Raw genomic sequence first — 20,000 nt, forward strand, 5'->3', positions numbered from 1 at the left:
GATACATCACTAGAAGTGTAGATACACCTCTGGTAGTGTAGATACATCACTGTTAGTATAGATACACCTCTGGTAGTGTAGATACATCACTGGCAGTGTAGACACCTCGCTGGTAGTGTACATACACCTCTGGTAGTGTAGCTACATCACTGTTAGCATAGATACACCACTGGTAGTGTAGCTACATCACTGGTAGTGTAGATACACCTCTTGTAGTGTAGATACATCACTAGAAGTGTAGATACACCTCTGGTAGTGTAGCTACATCACTGGTAGTGTAGATACCTCACTGGTAGTGTACACACACCTCTGGTACTGTAGCTACATCACTTGTAGTATAGATACACCTCTGGTAGTGTAGCTACATCACCGGTAGTGTACATACACCTCTGGTAGTGTAGATACATCAATGGTAGTGTAAATACACCTCTAGTAGTGTAGATACATCACTAGAAGTGTAGATACACCTCTGGTAGTGTAGCTACATCACCGGTAGCGTAGAAACACCTCTGGTAGTGTAGCTACATCACCGGTAGTGTACATACACCTCTGGTAGTGTAGATACATCACTGTAGTGTAGATACACCTCTGGTAGTACAGATTCACCTCTGGTAGTGTAGATACACCTCTGGTAGTGTAGTTATATCACTGTCAGTGTATATACACCTGTGGTAGTGTAGATACATCACTGTCAGTGTATATACACCTCTGGTAGTGTAGATATATCACTGGTAGTGTAAATACACCTTTGGTAGTCTAGATACATCATTGGTAGTGTAGATACACCTCTGGTAGTGTAGATACACCTCTGGTAGTGTAGATACACCTCTGGTATTGAAGGTACATCACTGTTAGTGTAGATACACCTCTGGTAGTGTAGATACATCACTGTTAGTGTAGGTACATCACTGCTAGTGTATCTACACTTCTGGTAGTGTAGATACACCTCTGGTAGTGTAGATACACCTCTGGTAGTGTAGATACCTCGCTGGTAGCTTAGATACACCTCTGGTAGCGTAAATACATCACTGGTAGTGTGGATACACATCTGGTAGTGTAGATACATCACTGTTGGTGTAGGCACATCACTGGTAGTGTAGATACACCTATGGTAGTGTAGATACATCACTGGTAGTGTAGATACATCACTGTTAGTGTAGGCACATCACTTGTAGTGTAGATACACCTCTGGTAGTGTAGATACATCACTGGTAGTGTAGATACATCACTGGTAGTGTAGATACACCTCTGTTAGTGTAGATACATCACTGGTAGTGTAGTTACATCACTGGTAGTGTAGATACTCCTCTGGTAGTGTAGATACATCACTGGTAGTGTAGATACTCCTCTGGTAGTGTAGATACATCACTGGTAGTGTAGTTACATCACTGGTAATGTAGATACTCCTCTGGTAGTGTAGATACATCACTGGTAGTGTAGTTTCATCACTGGTAGTGTAGATACACGTCTGGTAGTGTAGATACATCGCTGGTAGTGTAGATACATCACTGGTAGTGTAAATACACCTTTGGTAGTGTAGATACATCACTGGTAGTGTAGATACATCGTTGGTAGTGTAGATACATCACTGGTAGTGTAGATACACCTTTGGTAATGTACATACATCACTGGTAGTGTGGATACACCTCTGGTAGTGTAGATACATCACTGTTAGTGTAGGCACATCACTGGTAGTGTAGATACACCTCTGGTAGTGTAGATAAACCTGAAGATGTGTACGAAAATCCTGGTTTCAGGGCGGATAATGCAGACACAGCTGTTGCAGTGTAGTTATAGAGTAAATTTTATTGGAACAATGTTGATAACGTTATGACAGTGTTGGTTGTGTGAGCAGTGGTGTAGGTTGTGTGAGCAGTGGTGTAGGTTGTGTGAGCAGTGGTGTAGGTTGTGTGAGCAGTGGTGTAGGTTGTGTGAGCAGTGGTGTAGGTTGTGTGAGCAGTGGTGTAGGTTGTGTGAGCAGTGGTGTTGGTTGTGTGAGCAGTGGTGTAGGTTGGGTGAGCAGTGGTGTAGGTTGTGTGAGCAGTGGTGTAGGTTGTGTGAGCAGTGGTGTAGGTTGTGTGAGCAGTGGTGTAGGTTGTGTGAGCAGTGGTGTAGGTTGTGTGAGCAGTGGTGTAGGTTGTGTGAGCAGTGGTGTTGGTTGTGTGAGCAGTGGTGTAGGTTGTGTGAGCAGTGGTGTAGGTTGTGTGAGCAGTGGTGTAGGTTGTGTGAGCAGTGGTGTAGGTTGTGTGAGCAGTGGTGTAGGTTGTGAGAGCAGTGGTGTAGGTTGTGTGAGCAGTGGTGTTGGTTGTGTGAGCAGTGGTGTAGGTTGTGTGAGCAGTGGTGTAGGTTGTGTGAGCAGTGGTGTAGGTTGTGTGAGCAGTGGTGTAGGTTGTGTGAGCAGTGGTGTAGGTTGTGTGAGCAGTGGTGTTGGTTGTGTGAGCAGTGGTGTAGGTTGTGTGAGCAGTGGTGTAGGTTGTGTGAGTAGTGGTGTTGGTTGTGTGAGCAGTGGTGTAGGTTGCGTGAGTAGTGGTGTAGGTTGTGTGAGCAGTGGTGTAGGTTGTGTGAGCAGTTATGTAGGTTGTGTGAGCAGTGGTGTAGGTTGTGTGAGCAGTGGTGTAGGTTGTGTGAGCAGTGGTGTTGGTTGTGTGAGCAGTGGTGTAGGTTGTGTGAGCAGTGGTGTAGGTTGTGTGAGCAGTGGTGTTGGTTGTGTGAGCAGTGGTGTAGGTTGTGTGAGCAGTGGTGTAGGTTGTGTGAGCAGTGGTGTAGGGTGTGTGAGCAGTGGTGTAGGTTGTGTGAGCAGTGGTGTAGGTTGTGTGAGCAGTGGTGTAGGTTGTGTGAGCAGTGGTGTAGGTTGTGTGAGCAGTGGTGTTGGTTGTGTGAGCAGTGGTGTAGGTTGTGTGAGCAGTGGTGTAGGTTGTGTGAGCAGTGGTGTAGGTTGTGTGAGCAGTGGTGTAGGTTGTGTGAGCAGTGGTGTAGGTTGTGTGAGCAGTGGTGTAGGTTGTGTGAGCAGTGGTGTTGGTTGTGTGAGCAGTGGTGTAGGTTGTGTGAGCAGTGGTGTAGGTTGTGTGAGCAGTGGTGTAGGTTGTGTGAGCAGTGGTGTAGGTTGTGTGAGCAGTGGTGTAGGTTGTGTGAGCAGTGGTGTTGGTTGTGTGAGCAGTGGTGTAGGTTGTGTGAGCAGTGGTGTAGGTTGTGTGAGTAGTGGTGTTGGTTGTGTGAGCAGTGGTGTAGGTTGCGTGAGTAGTGGTGTAGGTTGTGTGAGCAGTGGTGTAGGTTGTGTGAGCAGTGGTGTAGGTTGTGTGAGCAGTGGTGTAGGTTGTGTGAGCAGTGGTGTAGGTTGTGTGAGCAGTGGTGTTGGTTGTGTGAGCAGTGGTGTAGGTTGTGTGAGCAGTGGTGTAGGTTGTGTGAGCAGTGGTGTTGGTTGTGTGAGCAGTGGTGTAGGTTGTGTGAGCAGTGGTGTAGGTTGTGTGAGCAGTGGTGTAGGTTGTGTGAGCAGTGGTGTAGGTTGTGTGAGCAGTGGTGTTGGTTGTGTGAGCAGTGGTGTAGGTTGTGTGAGCAGTGGTGTAGGTTGTGTGAGCAGTGGTGTAGGTTGTGTGAGCAGTGGTGTAGGTTGTGTGAGCAGTGGTGTAGGTTGTGTGAGCGGTGGTGTTGGTTGTGTGAGCAGTGGTGTAGGTTGTGTGAGCAGTGGTGTTGGTTGTGTGAGCAGTGGTGTAGGTTGTGTGAGCAGTGGTGTAGGTTGTGTGAGCAGTGGTGTAGGTTGTGTGAGCAGTGGTGTAGGTTGTGTGAGTAGTGGTGTTGGTTGTGTGAGCAGTGGTGTAGGTTGTGTGAGCAGTGGTGTAGGTTGTGTGAGCAGTGGTGTAGTTTGTGTGAGTAGTGGTGTTGGTTGTGTGAGCAGTGGTGTAGGCTGTGTGAGCAGTGGTGTAGGTTGTGTGAGCAGTGGTGTAGGTTGTGTGAGCAGTGGTGTAGGTTGTGTGGGTAGTGGTGTAGGTTGTGTGAGCAGTGGTGTAGGTTGTGTGAGCAGTGGTGTAGGTTGTGTGAGCAGTGGTTTTGGTTGTGTGAGCAGTGGTGTAGGTTGTGTGAGCAGTGGTGTAGGTTGTATGAGCAGTGGTGTAGGTTGTGTGAGCAGTGGTGTGAGCAGTGGTGTAGGTTGTGTGAGCAGTGGTGTAGGTTGTGTGAGCAGTGGTGTAGGTTGTGTGAGCAGTGGTGTAGGTTGTGTGAGCAGTGGTTTTGGTTGTGTGAGCAGTGGTGTAGGTTGTGTGAGCAGTGGTGTAGGTTGTGTGAGCAGTGGTGTAGGTTGTGTGAGCAGTGGTGTGAGCAGTGGTGTAGGTTGTGTGAGCAGTGGTGTAGGTTGTGTGAGCAGTGGTGTTGGTTGTGTGAGCAGTGGTGTTGGTTGTGTGAGCAGTGGTGTAGGTTGTGTGAGCAGTGGTGTAGATTGTGTGATCAGTGGTGTAGGTTGTGTGACCAGTGGTGTAGGATGTGTGAGCAGTGGTGTAGGTTGTGTGAGCAGTGGTGTTATTGTGTAGGGTATGAGGGCTATGGTTTTATGTGTAGGTTGTGTGAGCAGTGGTGTTGGTTGTGTGAGCAGTGGTGTAGGTTGTGTGAGCAGTGGTGTAGGTTGTGTGAGCAGTGGTGTTGGTTGTGTGAGCAGTGGTGTAGGTTGTGTGACCAGTGGTGTAGGTTGTGTGAGCAGTGGTGTAGGTTGTGTGAGAAGTGGTGTAGGTTGTGTGAGCAGTGGTGTTGGTTGTGTGAGCAGTGGTGTAGGTTGTGTGAGCAGTGGTGTAGGTTGTGTGAGCAGTGGTGTAGGTTGTGTGAGCAGTGGTGTAGGTTGTGTGAGCAGTGGTGTAGGTTGTGTGAGCAGTGGTGTAGGTTGTGTGAGCAGTGGTGTTGGTTGTGTGAGCAGTGGTGTTGGTTGTGTGAGCAGTGGTGTAGGTTGTGTGAGCAGTGGTGTAGATTGTGTGAGCAGTGGTGTAGGTTGTGTGAGCAGTGGTGTAGGATGTGTGAGCAGTGGTGTAGGTTGTGTGAGCAGTGGTGTAGGTTGTGTGAGCAGTGGTGTAGGTTGTGTGAGCAGTGGTGTAGGTTGTGTGAGCAGTGGTGTAGGTTGTGTGAGCAGTGGTGAAGGTTGTGTGAGCAGTGGTGTAGGTTGTGTGAGCAGTGGTGTAGGTTGTGTGAGCAGTGGTGTAGGTTGTGTGAGCAGTGGTGTAGGTTGTGTGAGCAGTGATGTAGGTTGTGTGAGCAGTGGTGTAGGTTGTGTGAGCAGTGGTGTTGGTTGTGTGAGCAGTGGTGTTGGTTGTGTGAGCAGTGGTGTAGGTTGTGTGAGCAGTGGTGTAGGTTGTGTGAGCAGTGGTGTTGGTTGTGTGAGCAGTGGTGTTGGTTGTGTGAGCAGTGGTGTAGGTTGTGTGAGCAGTGGTGTAGGTTGTGTGAGCAGTGGTGTTGGTTGTGTGAGCAGTGGTGTTGGTTGTGTGAGCAGTGGTGTAGGTTGTGTGAGCAGTGGTGTAGGTTGTGTGAGCAGTGGTGTTGGTTGTGTGAGCAGTGGTGTAGGTTGTGTGATCAGTGGTGTTGGTTGTGTGAGCAGTGGTGTAGGTTGTGTGAGCAGTGTTGTAGGTTGTGTGAGCAGTGGTGTAGGTTGTGTGAGCAGTGGTGATTGTGGTGTGAGCAGTGGTGGTTGGTGGTGTGAGCAGTGGTGGTTGGTGGTGTGAGCAGTGGTGGTTGGTGGTGTGAGCAGTGGTGGTTGGTGGTGTGAGCAGTGGTGGTTGGTGGTGTGAGCAGTGGTGGTTGGTGGTGTGAGCAGTGGTGGATGGTAGTGTGAGCAGTGGTGTAGGTTGTGTGAGCAGTGGTGCTGGTTGTGTGAGCAGTGGTGTAGGTTGTGTGAGCAGTGGTGTAGGTTGTGTGAGCAGTGGTGTTGGTTGTGTGAGCAGTGGTGTTGGTTGTGTGAGCAGTGGTGTAGGTTGTGTGAGCAGTGGTGTAGGTTGTGTGAGTAGTGGTGTTGGTTGTGTGAGCAGTGGTGTAGGTTGTGTGAGCAGTGGTGTTGGTTGTGTGAGCAGTGGTGTAGGTTGTGTGAGCAGTGGTGTAGGTTGTGTGAGCAGTGGTGTTGGTTGTGTGAGCATTGGTGTAGGTTGTGTGAGCAGTGGTGTAGGTTGTGTGAGCAGTGGTGTAGGTTGTGTGAGCAGTGGTGTAGGTTGTGTGAGCAGTGGTGTTGGTTGTGTGAGCAGTGGTGTTGGTTGTGTGAGCAGTGGTGTAGGTTGTGTGAGCAGTGGTGTAGGTTGTGTGAGCAGTGGTGTTGGTTGTGTGAGCAGTGGTGTTGGTTGTGTGAGCAGTGGTGTAGGTTGTGTGAGCAGTGGTGTAGGTTGTGTGAGTAGTGGTGTAGATTGTGTGAGCAGTGGTGTAGGTTGTGTGAGCAGTGGTGTAGGTTGTGTGAGCTGTGGTGTAGGTTGTGTGAGCAGTGGTGTAGGTTGTGTGAGCAGTGGTGTTGGTTGTGTGAGCAGTGGTGTTGGTTGTGTGAGCAGTGGTGTATGTTGTGTGAGCAGTGGTGTAGGTTGTGTGAGCAGTGGTGTTGGTTGTGTGAGCAGTGGTGTTGGTTGTGTGAGCAGTGGTGTAGGTTGTGTGAGCACTGGTGTTGGTTGTGTGAGCAGTGGTGTTGGTTGTGTGAGGAGTGGTGTAGGTTGTGTGAGCAGTGGTGTAGGTTGTGTGAGCAGTGGTGTTGGTTGTGTGAGCAGTGGTGTTGGTTGTGTGAGCAGTGGTGTAGGTTGTGTGAGTAGTGGTGTAGGTTGTTTGAGTAGTGGTGTTGGTTGTGTGAGCAGTGGTGTTGGTTTTGTGAGCAGTGGTGCTGGTTGTGTGAGCAGTGGTGTAGGTTGTGTGAGCAGTGGTGTAGGTTGTGTGAGCAGTGGTGTTGGTTGTGTGAGCAGTGGTGTTGGTTGTGTGAGCAGTGGTGTAGGTTGTGTGAGCAGTGGTGTAGGTTGTGTGAGCAGTGGTGTTGGTTGTGTGAGCAGTGGTGTTGGTTGTGTGAGCAGTGGTGTAGGTTGTGTGAGCAGTGGTGTAGGTTGTGTGAGCAGTGGTGTTGGTTGTGTGAGCAGTGGTGTAGGTTGTGTGAGCAGTGGTGTAGGTTGTGTGAGCAGTGGTGTAGGTTGTGTGAGCAGTGGTGTAGGTTGTGTGAGCAGTGGTGTAGGTTGTGTGAGCAGTGGTGTTGGTTGTTTGAGCAGTGGTGTAGGTTGTGTGAGCAGTGGTGTAGGTTGTGTGAGCAGTGGTGTAGGTTGTGTGAGCAGTGGTGTAGGTTGTGTGAGCAGTGGTGTAGGTTGTGTGAGCAGTGGTGTAGGTTGTGTGAGCAGTGGTGTAGGTTGTGTGAGCAGTGGTGTGAGCAGTGGTGTAGGTTGTGTGAGCAGTGGTGTAGGTTGTGTGAGCAGTGGTGTAGGTTGTGTGAGCAGTGGTGTAGGTTGTGTGAGCAGTGGTGTAGGTTGTGTGAGCAGTGGTGTAGGTTGTGTGAGCAATGGTGTAGGTTGTGTGAGCAGTGGTGTAGGTTGTGTGAGCAGTGGTGTAGGTTGTGTGAGCAGTGGTGTAGGTTGTGTGAGCAATGGTGTAGGTTGTGTGAGTAGTGGTGTAGGTTGTGTGAGCAGTGGTGTAGGTTGTGTGAGCAGTGGTGTAGGTTGTGTGAGCAGTGGTGTAGGTTGTGTGAGCAGTGGTGTAGGTTGTGTGAGCAGTTGTGTAGGTTGTGTGAGCAGTGATGTGAGCAGTGGTGTAGGTTGTGTGAGCAGTGGTGTAGGTTGTGTGAGCAGTGGTGTAGGTTGTGTGAGCAGTGGTGTAGGTTGTGTGAGCAGTGGTGTAGGTTGTGTGAGCAGTGGTGTAGGTTGTGTGAGCAGTGGTGTAGGTTGTGTGAGCAGTGGTGTAGGTTGTGTGAGCAGTGGTGTAGGTTGTGTGAGCAGTGGTGTAGGTTGTGTGAGCAGTGGTGTAGGTTGTGTGAGCAGTGGTGTAGGTTGTGTGAGCAGTGGTGTAGGTTGTGTGAGCAGTGGTGTAGGTTGTGTGAGCAGTGGTGTAGGTTGTGTGGGCAGTGTTAAAGCGTGGGTTATGTGGACATTGGTGCTACTGTATGGGTTGTGTTTAGTGCATCCCTTTTGTATCCCTGTACTTGAAATTACAGAATAAAAGTGCACATTTCCGTGACTAACACTAAACAAATATCCTGCACATAGGAGAATGAAACTAGTCAATAACTAGCCATTAACTGTGTAACTTGTTAATGGTTCAACTCCGACCGAAACGTTGTCATAAGTTTCATTCTGCTATGTGCGAGTTATTTAGTTGCTTGGATTTGTTGGTTTCTGTGGAGCAGCTGAAAAATGCATCTTCATGTCGGATTCAAACTTTAAGCACTAATGTGTTTTCTTCGCAAGAAATTTTGCAATGAATTTTTATTGTTTAATTCTGAATTTACCAATTATAATGACTAATTATTTTCTGAACAATAACTGAAGAATGCCTCTCCTGATTGGCTGCAGCCCTTAACGCTCGTGTAACTTACCTACACAAGTGACTTTTTGTGAGTGTAGACGACAATTTATCAGTTTTATACAAGAAATAATGATAATTTACATGTTTACATTTTCAATTATTTATAAGAGCCTTATCAGATTGGCTTCAGCATTCAATACAGATAACTTGAGACTGGAACTTTTGAGTAATTTCAAATTTAAAGTCAATAAACTTTCAAAAATGGTGTTCCATAATATATGGTTTGAATTCTGTGCTGTTTATGTGCCAATTTTCATTTTCATTTAAGAAATTGTGATACCTTGTGAGCGCCTCTTCTGTTTCTCTTTAAATTTTTAACGTTGATATTTAATTGTATATGAAACTTTAAAGGGTACGCAAGTTCCCGCGTCTTCTAATAACATGTTGTTAGAAAACGAGGGAACTTACGTGCCCCTTAAGCTGCATTTTGTACTGCTGCATTTGTTTATATTGAGGTAGAGAGAGCTGGGTTAATACCACATGGGGATACCTTCCTCATATTGTACAAAGACTAGAATGCCTTGTAAATGGTCCAAGTCGAACCGAAACGTAAGTTTCTCTCTCTTATGTGAGGGTTGTTTGTGTATACTTCTAATTATTATTATATTCACGGGAACAAGCCAAACTAAGAGTCATACATTTCGTGGTAACTGGGATTTAATTTGGTTTGATCCAAGGAAGTTAATTAAGGGTCGCTTAGTCCTTTAACTTTCAACAGGATTGCTAACTGCACACTATACTATTATTTCTAAGTTTAATTCTATTACTGCTACATATACTTCTTTATCATTATCACTGGTGTTTCTGTTGCTACTTCTACGAACGCTGTTACTAGTACTACAGAGAAAACAGAGAAGAGAAAGAGGTAGAAGATTCTATTATTATTAGTGGCAATGGAACAATGATGGTAGACGGGGAAGTTCTGAAGTAAAGGGACATGTAACTATTTCTACGTAAGTTACTTCTGCCTCTTAGTTGTTCCTAACCGGTTGAGAGATGTTAAACTGTCCTTGGATCTGTTGGTGGGTTTCGCAAAGTTGGCTAACAGTTGCCTTTGTGCATCTTAGTTTGTATTCGACTTCCTGTTTGATTGCTGACTATGTGCTATACCAGGCGATGCTGCGGACGTCTTTGTCATTTTTAATTACGTGGTTATTGTTGTGTGTTATGCATATTTATATAAATGCTTTATCAGCGTATCATTAACATATCCGTGCACTGCACACAAATAATACTAACAATTCTTGTGTAATCAACCTTGGCAAACACACGAAGATCATGCATGCAACATATCTGAATTCATATACATTGTAATGCACATCTAGCAACCAACACACACGTACCAGGTTTTGCTCATTAGTAAACGCTGACATTCCAGGAGCTAATCACATGCCTCCGTCTCATTTCATTTGAGTGTTACTCCATTTTTTCAGATTTATAACTTGATTCTCTACATTACTTTACAGATATGACAATTTTTTTTCTACTGTTGCCATGGTTGAAATATCTATTTCAAATTAGTTTTCCTGCTTGACTACTTCCCAGGCGATATTAATTTGTCTCTTTTGACTGGCTCAGATTGTTTGAGATGACCTGATAGTTTTTTCTTACAGGACACCGAGTGTGATGGCTGGATACCTGACGTTCATGGCGGTGGCCGTGGTGTTGGTGGCTCTGTCTTACACCACAACACCTGCTGAGTCAAGTGAGTAACTATATTATCATTACTCACGAAATCGTAATGACACGATTGCAAACATACCATACCACGGGCGGGGATGGAACCCGCAGTAAGAGAGTTAGCATTGGCACAGTGGTGCTTATGCTAACCTTCCTATGATGTATAAATATATCTAGTTGGATGAATCTTATTGTAGCAACCTGGCCTAGTGGCTAAAGTATCGGTCTGGAGTTTTATGACTCTGATCGTGGGTTCTATCCCGCCCGAGGTATGGTTTGTATCATCATCGTTGTCTCGATGCTGGAGACGGAAAAGGGAGGAATTTAGCACCTGACCTGTATGTTTTTTATGTAATCTCCTAGCTGTAATTACCTAATAGTTATTAGTTACTTGTAATTTCCTAATTGTAAGTAGTGACTTATAATTTTATAATTATAATTAATCAATTGTAATCACCTAATAATAATTAACTGTAGTTCTCTGTCTGCATTTACCAAACTGTTATCAATTACTTGTGATTGCTTATTTGTATTTTTCTAGTTGCAGTTAACTGCTCGTAACTACCTAGTTGTAAAGAGTTACTTAAAATAACCTTGTTGTAAATAATTGCTTCTAAGTATGTAGATTTAATTATCTAAAAATAATTAACCAGTTAAAATCATTTAGTTGTATATTCATTGTTTACTTTACCTATCAGCAACTGCTGTTGTATTTATCTACAATTTGCAAGGTATGTAAATACCGACCATGTGACTCAAATGATACTTGCAGTGGATACATTTATTCATGACTGATCTATCAAATCACTACTGAATAGATGAAAAAAAACATGAATATGTGTACAGGTAGAGTAAGGTAGGTGAGGTGCAGCAGAGTATCTGGGCTCGAGGGAACAATGCAGGATACCAGACCATTGGGTCCCGGGTTCCTACATTACATGCAAGTATGGTGGAGCTAAAGATTTACCTAACATGAAGCTACACTTGTTCTGTGTAATGATGTTATGAGTCCATATACATGCATGACTTATGCGACACTGTCCCGTGAGGTTTTTACCGATGTAACGTTCGTCATATCCATTGCAAGGAGTGGTACAGACTCCTGTTCTATTTGTGTCATGGTGGCTATCTTTACTTCTAGTCTGGACAGGTTCTTGGTAGTAATCGAAGTAATGGCTGCGATGTTGTTGTTTCTTCTGAAGGGAATGTTGGTGAGATTGGTGGGAAAAAGTATATACATAACTGTCGATCATTTTCGCAGTTTTCTGCAGTCTTTTATGAAGTAACAGTGGAAGTGGAGATTAGTTTGGAAAAACACGCATCTTTTGATTTTCCAGACCTTTAAAACCTCCCTAAGTAGGGGGATAGGAGAGGGGGAAAGAACGAGTAGGGGGGAATGAGGGGAGGGGGGGAAGAACGAGCATACCCACCTATGCCTATGAGCGGTTGCCATGTTCCCCTTTCCATTCTTAATTTATGAGACTAGTAATGAAGCCTAGAATTAGATATAGAGTAATCTAGCTTAGTACCTCTCACAACCTATACGATTGTGAGCAACGGGCACTTGTTCCAGCCAGCCATGAGTGCCCTCTGGCTAAGGGAGCAACAGGCTCCTGCCTACCCAGTAACGAAAGGTCCTGAGTGAGAGTGAAGTTGGGTATTAATATTATTAAGAGCTGCCCAAATGTGCAGATCAATTAACAGCCTAGTCAGTTATCCTACGACAGGCCTTGTGCAGTGAAATACTCTAACCTTCAACATTTTTGCAACCAGCCTACCATACACTGTTCCATGTGTAAACTATTGGTAAGAATTCAGGTAGACAGAAATGGAATGGCAGGTTTCTGGGCTGAATTCCGTAAGTGACTTGATTGGATCACTGACCTAATCATTCATAACCCACAGACACCCTCTGTTCTACACACATTTTTATGCTGTGTATGATTTTGCTTTTACTATTCCTCATTTCATTCTGTCTCACTTATCTCCTACTCGAACACTATAAGATCCTAGGAAATAATTATGAAATATAGTTCACTGTCAAACTTGTAGAATCAGACATTTAATAGAGGATGCGTGGTTTACAATGGCAGTAGTTGCACAACCCAGGTCAGCATGGTTTCAGTGCAAGTTGCTACTGCCTCTCGCATTTTCTGGAACATTAAGTATGGAGTTGGATACATTGGTCAAGCAAAATGGAGATATGACTCATCGCAAATGGCACGGTTCCAAACAAACCATACCACGGGTGGGGTTAGAACCCGCGGTCAGAGAGCCATAAATGCAGATATAATGTTCACCTATTTTGCAAAATCCTTTGACAAGTGAGATCATGTGGTAATTCTGCACAAAATGCGTCAGAAAGGATTGGATGTATAGGTGAGCAGATGGGTATCTTAATTCCTAATAGAATCCAAAGATAAATGGTAAACAGAATAAAATCTAGGGCTGCTACGGTGAAGAGTTCTGGATGTCAGATGAGAGGGAGGGAGTATGGAGGAAGTGAATGTACTCAGATATTTCGGAGTGGGTTTGTCGGCGAATTGGTCTATGAAAGACGAGATGAATCATAGAACTGACGAGGGAAAAAGAGTGATTAGTGTACTGAGGAAACTCGGGAACAAAGAACGTTATCCAAGGAAGGAAAGAAGGAAATATATGAGAGTATAATGGTACCAATGGGTGTGAAAGCATATGTGGTGAATGTTGCAATAAGGAGAAGGTTGGAGGCAGTCGTGTGTGAGAGCAACGTGCAGTGTGAATATTATTCAGAGAATCCGTAGCTTGGAGATTAAAAGTAGGTGCGGGGTTTCTGAAAGTATTAACCAGAGGGCTGAGGAGGGGCTGTTGAAGTGGTTTGGACATTTAGAGAGAATGGAACGAAACCTAATGACATGGAGGACGTATTAATCTGTAGTGAAATGAAGGCAGGGTATGGGTCACCCTAAGAAAGGTTGGAGAGAGAGGGGTAAAGGAGGTTTAGTTCCAACCAGAGTGAATAAGCGTGTTTGATTTCAGTGAGTGGAGGCAAATCATTTTTATAACTTGACGTGCTGTTGGGGTGTGAGCAAAGTAACATTTATGAAAGGATTCAGGGAAACCGGTTAGCTGAAGGTGGGAAGTACAGTGCTTGCGCTCTGAAGGAGGGGCTGAGATATGTTGCGGTTTTTAATTGTAGTGTAGGCACGCCTCTGGCCAGACAGTTATGGAATGAATGACGATGAAAGTGTTTCTTCCTTTCTGGGCCAACTGTGTTGGTAGGAAATGGCCGATGTGTTAATAAATAAATAAATAAATAAATAAATAAATAAATATATATATATATATATATATATATATATATATATATATATATATATATATATATATATATATATATATATATATATATATATATATATATATATATATATATATATATATATATATATACGTATATCATCAACAGAACTGCGGCTGGCCAGAACTCAATCCTGCTTTTCCATGCCCAGCCGTGTGTGAACTAAACAAAACACGCATCCCTCTATCCACTGGACTGCCATCCTTAAACACCAGGCGTCCAGCAGTACTGAGCATGTTATCTACCAATACGTAGTCCATCAAACTACGTACTGTCATTACGCCCTACATCATAGCTTGCATACTTATTTATCCTCTTTTTGTTAAAATATGTATTACCTATAACTAAACCCCTTTCTACACAAAGTTCAATCAAAGGGCTCCCATTATCATTTACACCTGGTACCCCAAACGTACCAACCACACCCTCTTTAAATGTTTCTCTTACTTTAGCATTTAGATCCCCTACCCTAATTACTCTCTCACGTGGTTCAAAAGTTCCTGTACATTTGCTTAACATCTCTCAAAATCTCTCTCTCTCTCCTCTACACTCCTCTACACGCCTGATCCAACTAAATAAATTTTAGATATGTATACAATAATTTAACAATAAATGAACAAATAAAATAATAAAAATCGTTAGGTTCAGAATAATTTTTGAGAAATTACTGCATAAACGAATTTTCACTTGCCTTATTCAGCAAGAAGAGCACTCTTATTTAAGCAAAAGTCGGAAGTTTTACGTATTAAGCACGACATATATATCATTAACAGAACTGCGGCTTGGCCAGGACTCGATCCTGCTTCCCATGCCCAGCCCTGTGAAAACTTTACAACATACACATCCCTATATCCATTTGACCAACAATCTTTAAACACCAGGCACTCAGCTGTACTGAGTGTGTTTTTCCTGATGCAAAGATGTATGTGGTCATGGAGCCTCAGAGACTAATTTCAGCATCATCATGTTTGGGGTACCAGCCTTCACGAGCTGTCTACCTGGAGTTTACCTGGAGAGAGTTCCGGGGGTCAACGCCCCCGCGGCCCGGTCTGTGACCAGGCCTCCTCGTAGATCAGAGCCTGATCAACCAGGCTGTTGCTGCTGGCTGCACGCAAACCAACGTACGAGCCACAGCCCGGCTGGTCAGGAACCGACTTTAGGTGCTTGTCTGTATATTAAAGAAATCACGAAACAGGATTTTGAATCATTAACAGAATTGGGGCTTGGCTGTAGTTCTGTTAATGATTCTGTTAATGTAAACCAGACCACGGGTGGGGTTAGAACCCGTGATCAAAGAGTCTCAAAATTCCAGACCGATGCATTAGCCACTGGGCCAGCTAGCTTCATTAAGATTCATCCATCTAGGTATATTTCTACACCATAGGAAGGTTAGCATAGGCACCACTGTGACCACAAATACAATTTTTACAGACGAATCTCCCACTAGCATGGGGGTGATGAACTCTAGCTCAAGTCCCCTCAAAGCCCCATGGTATGGTTTATTTGCAATCATGTCATTACAATTTTGTGAGTCATTCTGTTAATGTCCTTGCATCAGGAAAAACATGCCTAGTACAGCTGAGCACCTGGTGTTTAAGGATTGTTTGTCAAGTGGATAGAGGGATGCATACTTTGTGCCATTCTCACAGGGCTGGTCATGTCTCCCCTAATCCTCCTGTCCTCCAGTGTCGTCAGGCCGATTTCCCTTAACCTTTCTTCGTAGAACATTCCCATTAGCTCTGGAACTAACCTTATCACAAACCTTTGCACTTTCTCTAATTTCTTAACGTGCTTGACCGAGTGCGGGTTCCAGTATGGGCCTGACGTACCCGGTGTACAGTGTCTTGAAAGATTCTTTACTTAGGTATCGGAACAATAATCTCAGGTTTGCCAGGCGCCCATATGCTGCAGCAGTTATCTGGTTGATATGTGCTTCCGGAGACGTGCTCGGTGTTATACTCATCCCAAGATCTTTCTCCTTGAGCGAGGTTTACAGTCTTTGGCCACCTAGCCTATACTCTGTCTGCAGTCTTCTTTGCCTTTCTCCGATCTTCATGACTTTGCATTTGGCAGGGTTAAATTCGAGAAGCCAGTTGCTGGACCACGTGTCCATCCTGTCCAGGTCTCTTTGAAGTCCTGCTTGATCCTCATCTGATTTAATTCTCCTCATTAACTTCACATCATCTGTCCCTTCCACCATGTCATTCACATATACCAAAAATAGCACTGGTCTTAGGGCCGACCCCTGTGGGATCCCGCTCGTCACAGGTGCCCACTGTGATACCTCATCATGTACCATGACTCGTTGTTGCCTCCCTGTCAGGTATTCTCTGATTCATTGCAGTGCCCTTCACGTTATACACGCCTGATCCTATAGTTTCTGCACTAATCTCTTGTGAGGAACTGTGTCGAAGGCCTTCTTGCAGTCCAAGAAAATGCAATCAACCCACCCCTCTCTCTAGTGTCTTACTTCTGTAACTTTGTCATAAAACTCCAGAAGGTTTATGACACAGGATTTGCCTTCCATGAATCAGTGCTGGTTGTCGTTCATAATCTTGTTCCTTTCCAGGTGCTCCACCACTCTCCTGATAATCTTCTCCATGATTTTGCATACTACACACGTCAGTGACAATGGTCTGTAGTTTAGTGCCTCTTTTCTGTCTCATTTTTTAAAAATGGGAATTACATTTGCCGTCTTCCATACCTAGGATAGTTGCCCAGTTTCATGGGATGTGTTGAAGATTGCGGTTAATGGCACACATAGCATTTCTGGTCCCTCTCTAAGGACCCACGGGGAGATGTTGTCCGGTCCCATTGCCTTTGAGGTATCAAGGTCACTTAGCAGTTTCTTCATCTCCTACTCAGTTGTGTGTATGTCACCCAGCACTTGATGGTGTATTCCCTGTTGGTGTCCCCCTCTGTCCTGTCTTCCCAGAGTCCTTCCTGTCTCCACTGTGAATACTTCCTTAAATCTCGTGTTGAGCTCGTTTCTTGTGTTCTCCCTACCTTCTTTCCTCAGCCTGATTACCTGGTCTTTGACTGTTGTCTTTTTCCTAATGTGGCTCTACAGCAGTTTCGGGTGAGTCTTGACTTTCGATGCTATGTCGTTTTCGTACTGTCGCTGGGCCTCCCTCCTTATCTGTGCATACTCGTTTCTGGCTCTTCGACTGATCTCCTTATTTTCCTGGGTCCTTTGCCTTCTGTACCTCTTCCACTTAATTTTTGCATTTAGTTTTTGCCTCCCTACACCTTCGGGTAAACCAAGGACTCGCTTTAGTCTTCCCACTGTTTCTGTTGCCCTTAGGAACAAACCTTTCCTCTGCCTCCTTGCATTTTGCTGTGACATATTCCAGCATTTCGTTTACTGACTTTCCTATCAGTTCTCTGTCCCACTGAACATCTCACAGGAAGTTCCTCATACCTATGTAGTCCCATCTTTTATAGTTTGGCTTTTCCCATTCGACTCCTGTTGCCCTCTCCACTTGTAACTCTACTATGTATTCACAACTCAGAACTACGTGATCAATAGCTCCAAGGGGCGTCTCATATGTGATGTACTCAATGTCCGAACTGTTCAGGGTGAACACAAGGTCCAGTCTTGTTGGTTCACCCTCCTCTCTCTCTCTGGTAGTGTCCCTGACGCGTTGACGCATGAGGTTTTCCAGTACCACATCCATCACTTTGGCTCTCCATGTTTCGGGACCCCCATGAGGCTGCAGGTTTTCCCATTCGATCTTCCTGTGGTTGAAATCACCCATAACCAGTAACTTTATGTGTGTGTTTGTATATGTGTGTGTGTGTGTGTGTGTGTGTGTGTGTGTGTGTGTGTGTGTGTGTGTGTGTGTGTGTGTGTGTGTGTGTGTGTATGTGTGTGTGTGTGTGTGTGTGTATGTGTGTGTGCGCAAGTGTGTGTGTGTGTTTGTGTGTGTGTGTGTGTGTGTTTGTGTATGTGTGTGTGTGTGTGTGTGTGTGTGTGTGTGTGTGTGTGTGTGTGTGTGTGTGTGTGTGTGTGCGTGTGTGTGTGGTTCAGTGAGTGCCAATGTGAGTGCCTGTGAGTGAAAACTTAAATGAATAAAGATTTATTCTGCCGTATCTTTTTGCTACACAAAAGCTGAACGCGTTTGTAACGTATTCTTGTTGAATAGACAGCCGTGTATCAAATCTATGGACCTTCTCAGTGTTCATTATTTATGTGCCAAGCTGAAGGCCTTCTATTTATAACCTTTGTACGTCCTTTTATGTTGTCTGTGACCCTAACAAAGATGATTCCTTGGCTTTTCTGAATGTTTGTATCTGGAAGTTGCTCCTTTTCCATGTGGTGCAGCTGGTTTGGTCTTCTTCTTCCCATTGTTTCATTTTCATTATGTCACATTTGCTGGGACAGAATTCGTGAAGTCACGATGTGTCTGTGGGTTATGATTGATTAGGTTAGTGATCTAATCAAACCTTCAGTGGCATTTTTCCCAGAAACCTGGCATCCCATTTCTATCTGATTTTTTTCCTCTAGTTACATAGGGCAGTGTGTAGTAAGCCGGTTGCAGGTAATGTTGCATTTCTGGTGGGCTGGAGGATGTGGTAAGACCTTTCACACTGTTCATCTCCAGTAGTACAAAAAATGCACATTTAATGATGCAATGGGTACTTACTCGTGGAGTGTGGGAGTCTATGGCGCCTCAGCGAAGAATCACCGAGATACTTATATGAGTCACAGTCTGATATCTCTTTGTTAGCAGCGAGGGAGCCGTTTATTGCCGTGAAATGTAAACTAATTCACTGCACAAAGGCCTGTCGTAGGACAAGTCGTCCTAGTTAACCAGGCTGTTAATAGATCGGCACAGTTAGGCAGAGTTTAGACTTCTGCCTGTTTAATCAGTAAAGTTAGTTTTGAGACTGAAGACTGGATAGGCTAAGTGCCTGGTCACCGACACTAATGTGGGATGGTTGTCAATTTGTGCAGTCTATGAGAGGCGATGTAGATACTAAACTACTGTGTGTCTAACTCTAGTTTAAATACGTATTAGTAGTATTGTATAATACATTAGTCTAACGAGGCTTCACTACCAGATTAGACTTATAAATTAAGAGTGGAAAGCGATATGTGGCGCCCGGACATAGGTATATGTGGGTCAACTGCTTGTTTCCCCCTCCTTTACCCCTTCCAATTAGGTTAGGTTTAACTGTACGGGAAATACGCCAGTCCCATAATGTCGCCACAGACTCATGGAACTCCATGTTCATCAAGAACTGCAAGAAGCCCCTATCACGAGCTTTTACCATCCTATGGAGAGGGAGCATGGACACGGGGGTCGTCCCACAGTTACTAAAAACAACAGACATAGCCCCACTCCACAAAGGGGGCAGTAAAGCAATAGCAAAGAACTACAGACCGATAGCACTATCATCCCATATCATAAAAATCTTTGAAAAGGTCCTAAGAAGCAAGATCGCCACCCATCTAGAAACTCATCATTTACACAACCCAGGGCAACACGGGTTTAGAACAGGTCGCTCCTGTCTGTCTCAACTATTGGACCACTACGACAAGGTCCTAAATGCACTAGAAGGCAAAAAAAATGCAGATGTAATATATACAGACTTTGCAAAAGCCTTCGACAAGTGTGACCATGGCGTAGTAGCGTACAAAATGCGTGCTAAAGGAATAACAGGAAAAGTTGGTAAATGGATCTATAATTTCCTCACAAACAGAACACAAAGAGTAGTAGTCAACAGAGTAAAGTCCGAGGCAGCTACGGTGAAAAACTCTGCTCCACAAGGCACAGTACTCGCTCCCATCTGTTCCTCATCCTCATATCTGACATAGACAACGATGTCAGCCACACCACCGTGTCTTCCTTTGCAGATGACACCCGAATCTGCATGACAGTGTCTTCCATTGCAGACACTGCAAGGCTCCAGGCGGACATCAACCAAATCTTTCAGTGGGCTGCAGAAAACAATATGAAGTTTAACGATGAGAATTTTCAATTACTCAGATATGGTAAACATGAGGAAATTAAATCTTCATAAGAGTACAAAACGAATTCTGGCCACAAAATAGAGCGAAATATCAACGTCAAAGACCTGGGAGTGATCATGTCGGAGGATCTCACCTTCAAGGACCATAACATTGTATCAATCGCAACTGCTAGAAAAATGACAGGATGGATAATGAGAACCTTCAAAACTAGGGATGCCAAGCCCATGATGACACTCTTCAGGTCACTTGTTCTATCTCGGCTGGAATATTGCTGCACACTAACAGCACCTTTCAAGGCAGGTGAAATTGCTGACCTAGAAAATGTACAGAGAACCTTCACGGCGCGCATAACGGAGATAAAACACCTCAATTACTGGGAGCGCTTGAAGTTCCTGAACCTGTATTCCCTGGAACGCAGGCGGGAGAGATACATGATTATATACACCTGGAAAATCCTAGAGGGACTAGTACCGAACTTGCACACGAAAATCACTCACTACGAAAGCA

The 20,000-nt window shown here is 44.7% G+C and overlaps 1 protein-coding gene across 1 annotated transcript in view; it reads left to right on the forward strand.

Moving 5' to 3' along the window:
* The window catches only part of LOC128687901 (uncharacterized), a 33,626-nt gene that overhangs the window by 1,569 nt on the left and 12,057 nt on the right, over window positions 1–20,000 (forward strand). The window contains exon 2 of the mRNA XM_070081446.1: window positions 10,110–10,201. Within this exon, the coding sequence (XP_069937547.1) occupies window positions 10,110–10,201 (92 nt within the window). The remainder of the gene's footprint in view (window positions 1–10,109; window positions 10,202–20,000) is intronic.

This window comes from Cherax quadricarinatus, chromosome 1 (genome assembly GCF_038502225.1).
Source record: "Cherax quadricarinatus isolate ZL_2023a chromosome 1, ASM3850222v1, whole genome shotgun sequence".
NCBI lineage: Eukaryota > Metazoa > Arthropoda > Malacostraca > Decapoda > Parastacidae > Cherax > Cherax quadricarinatus.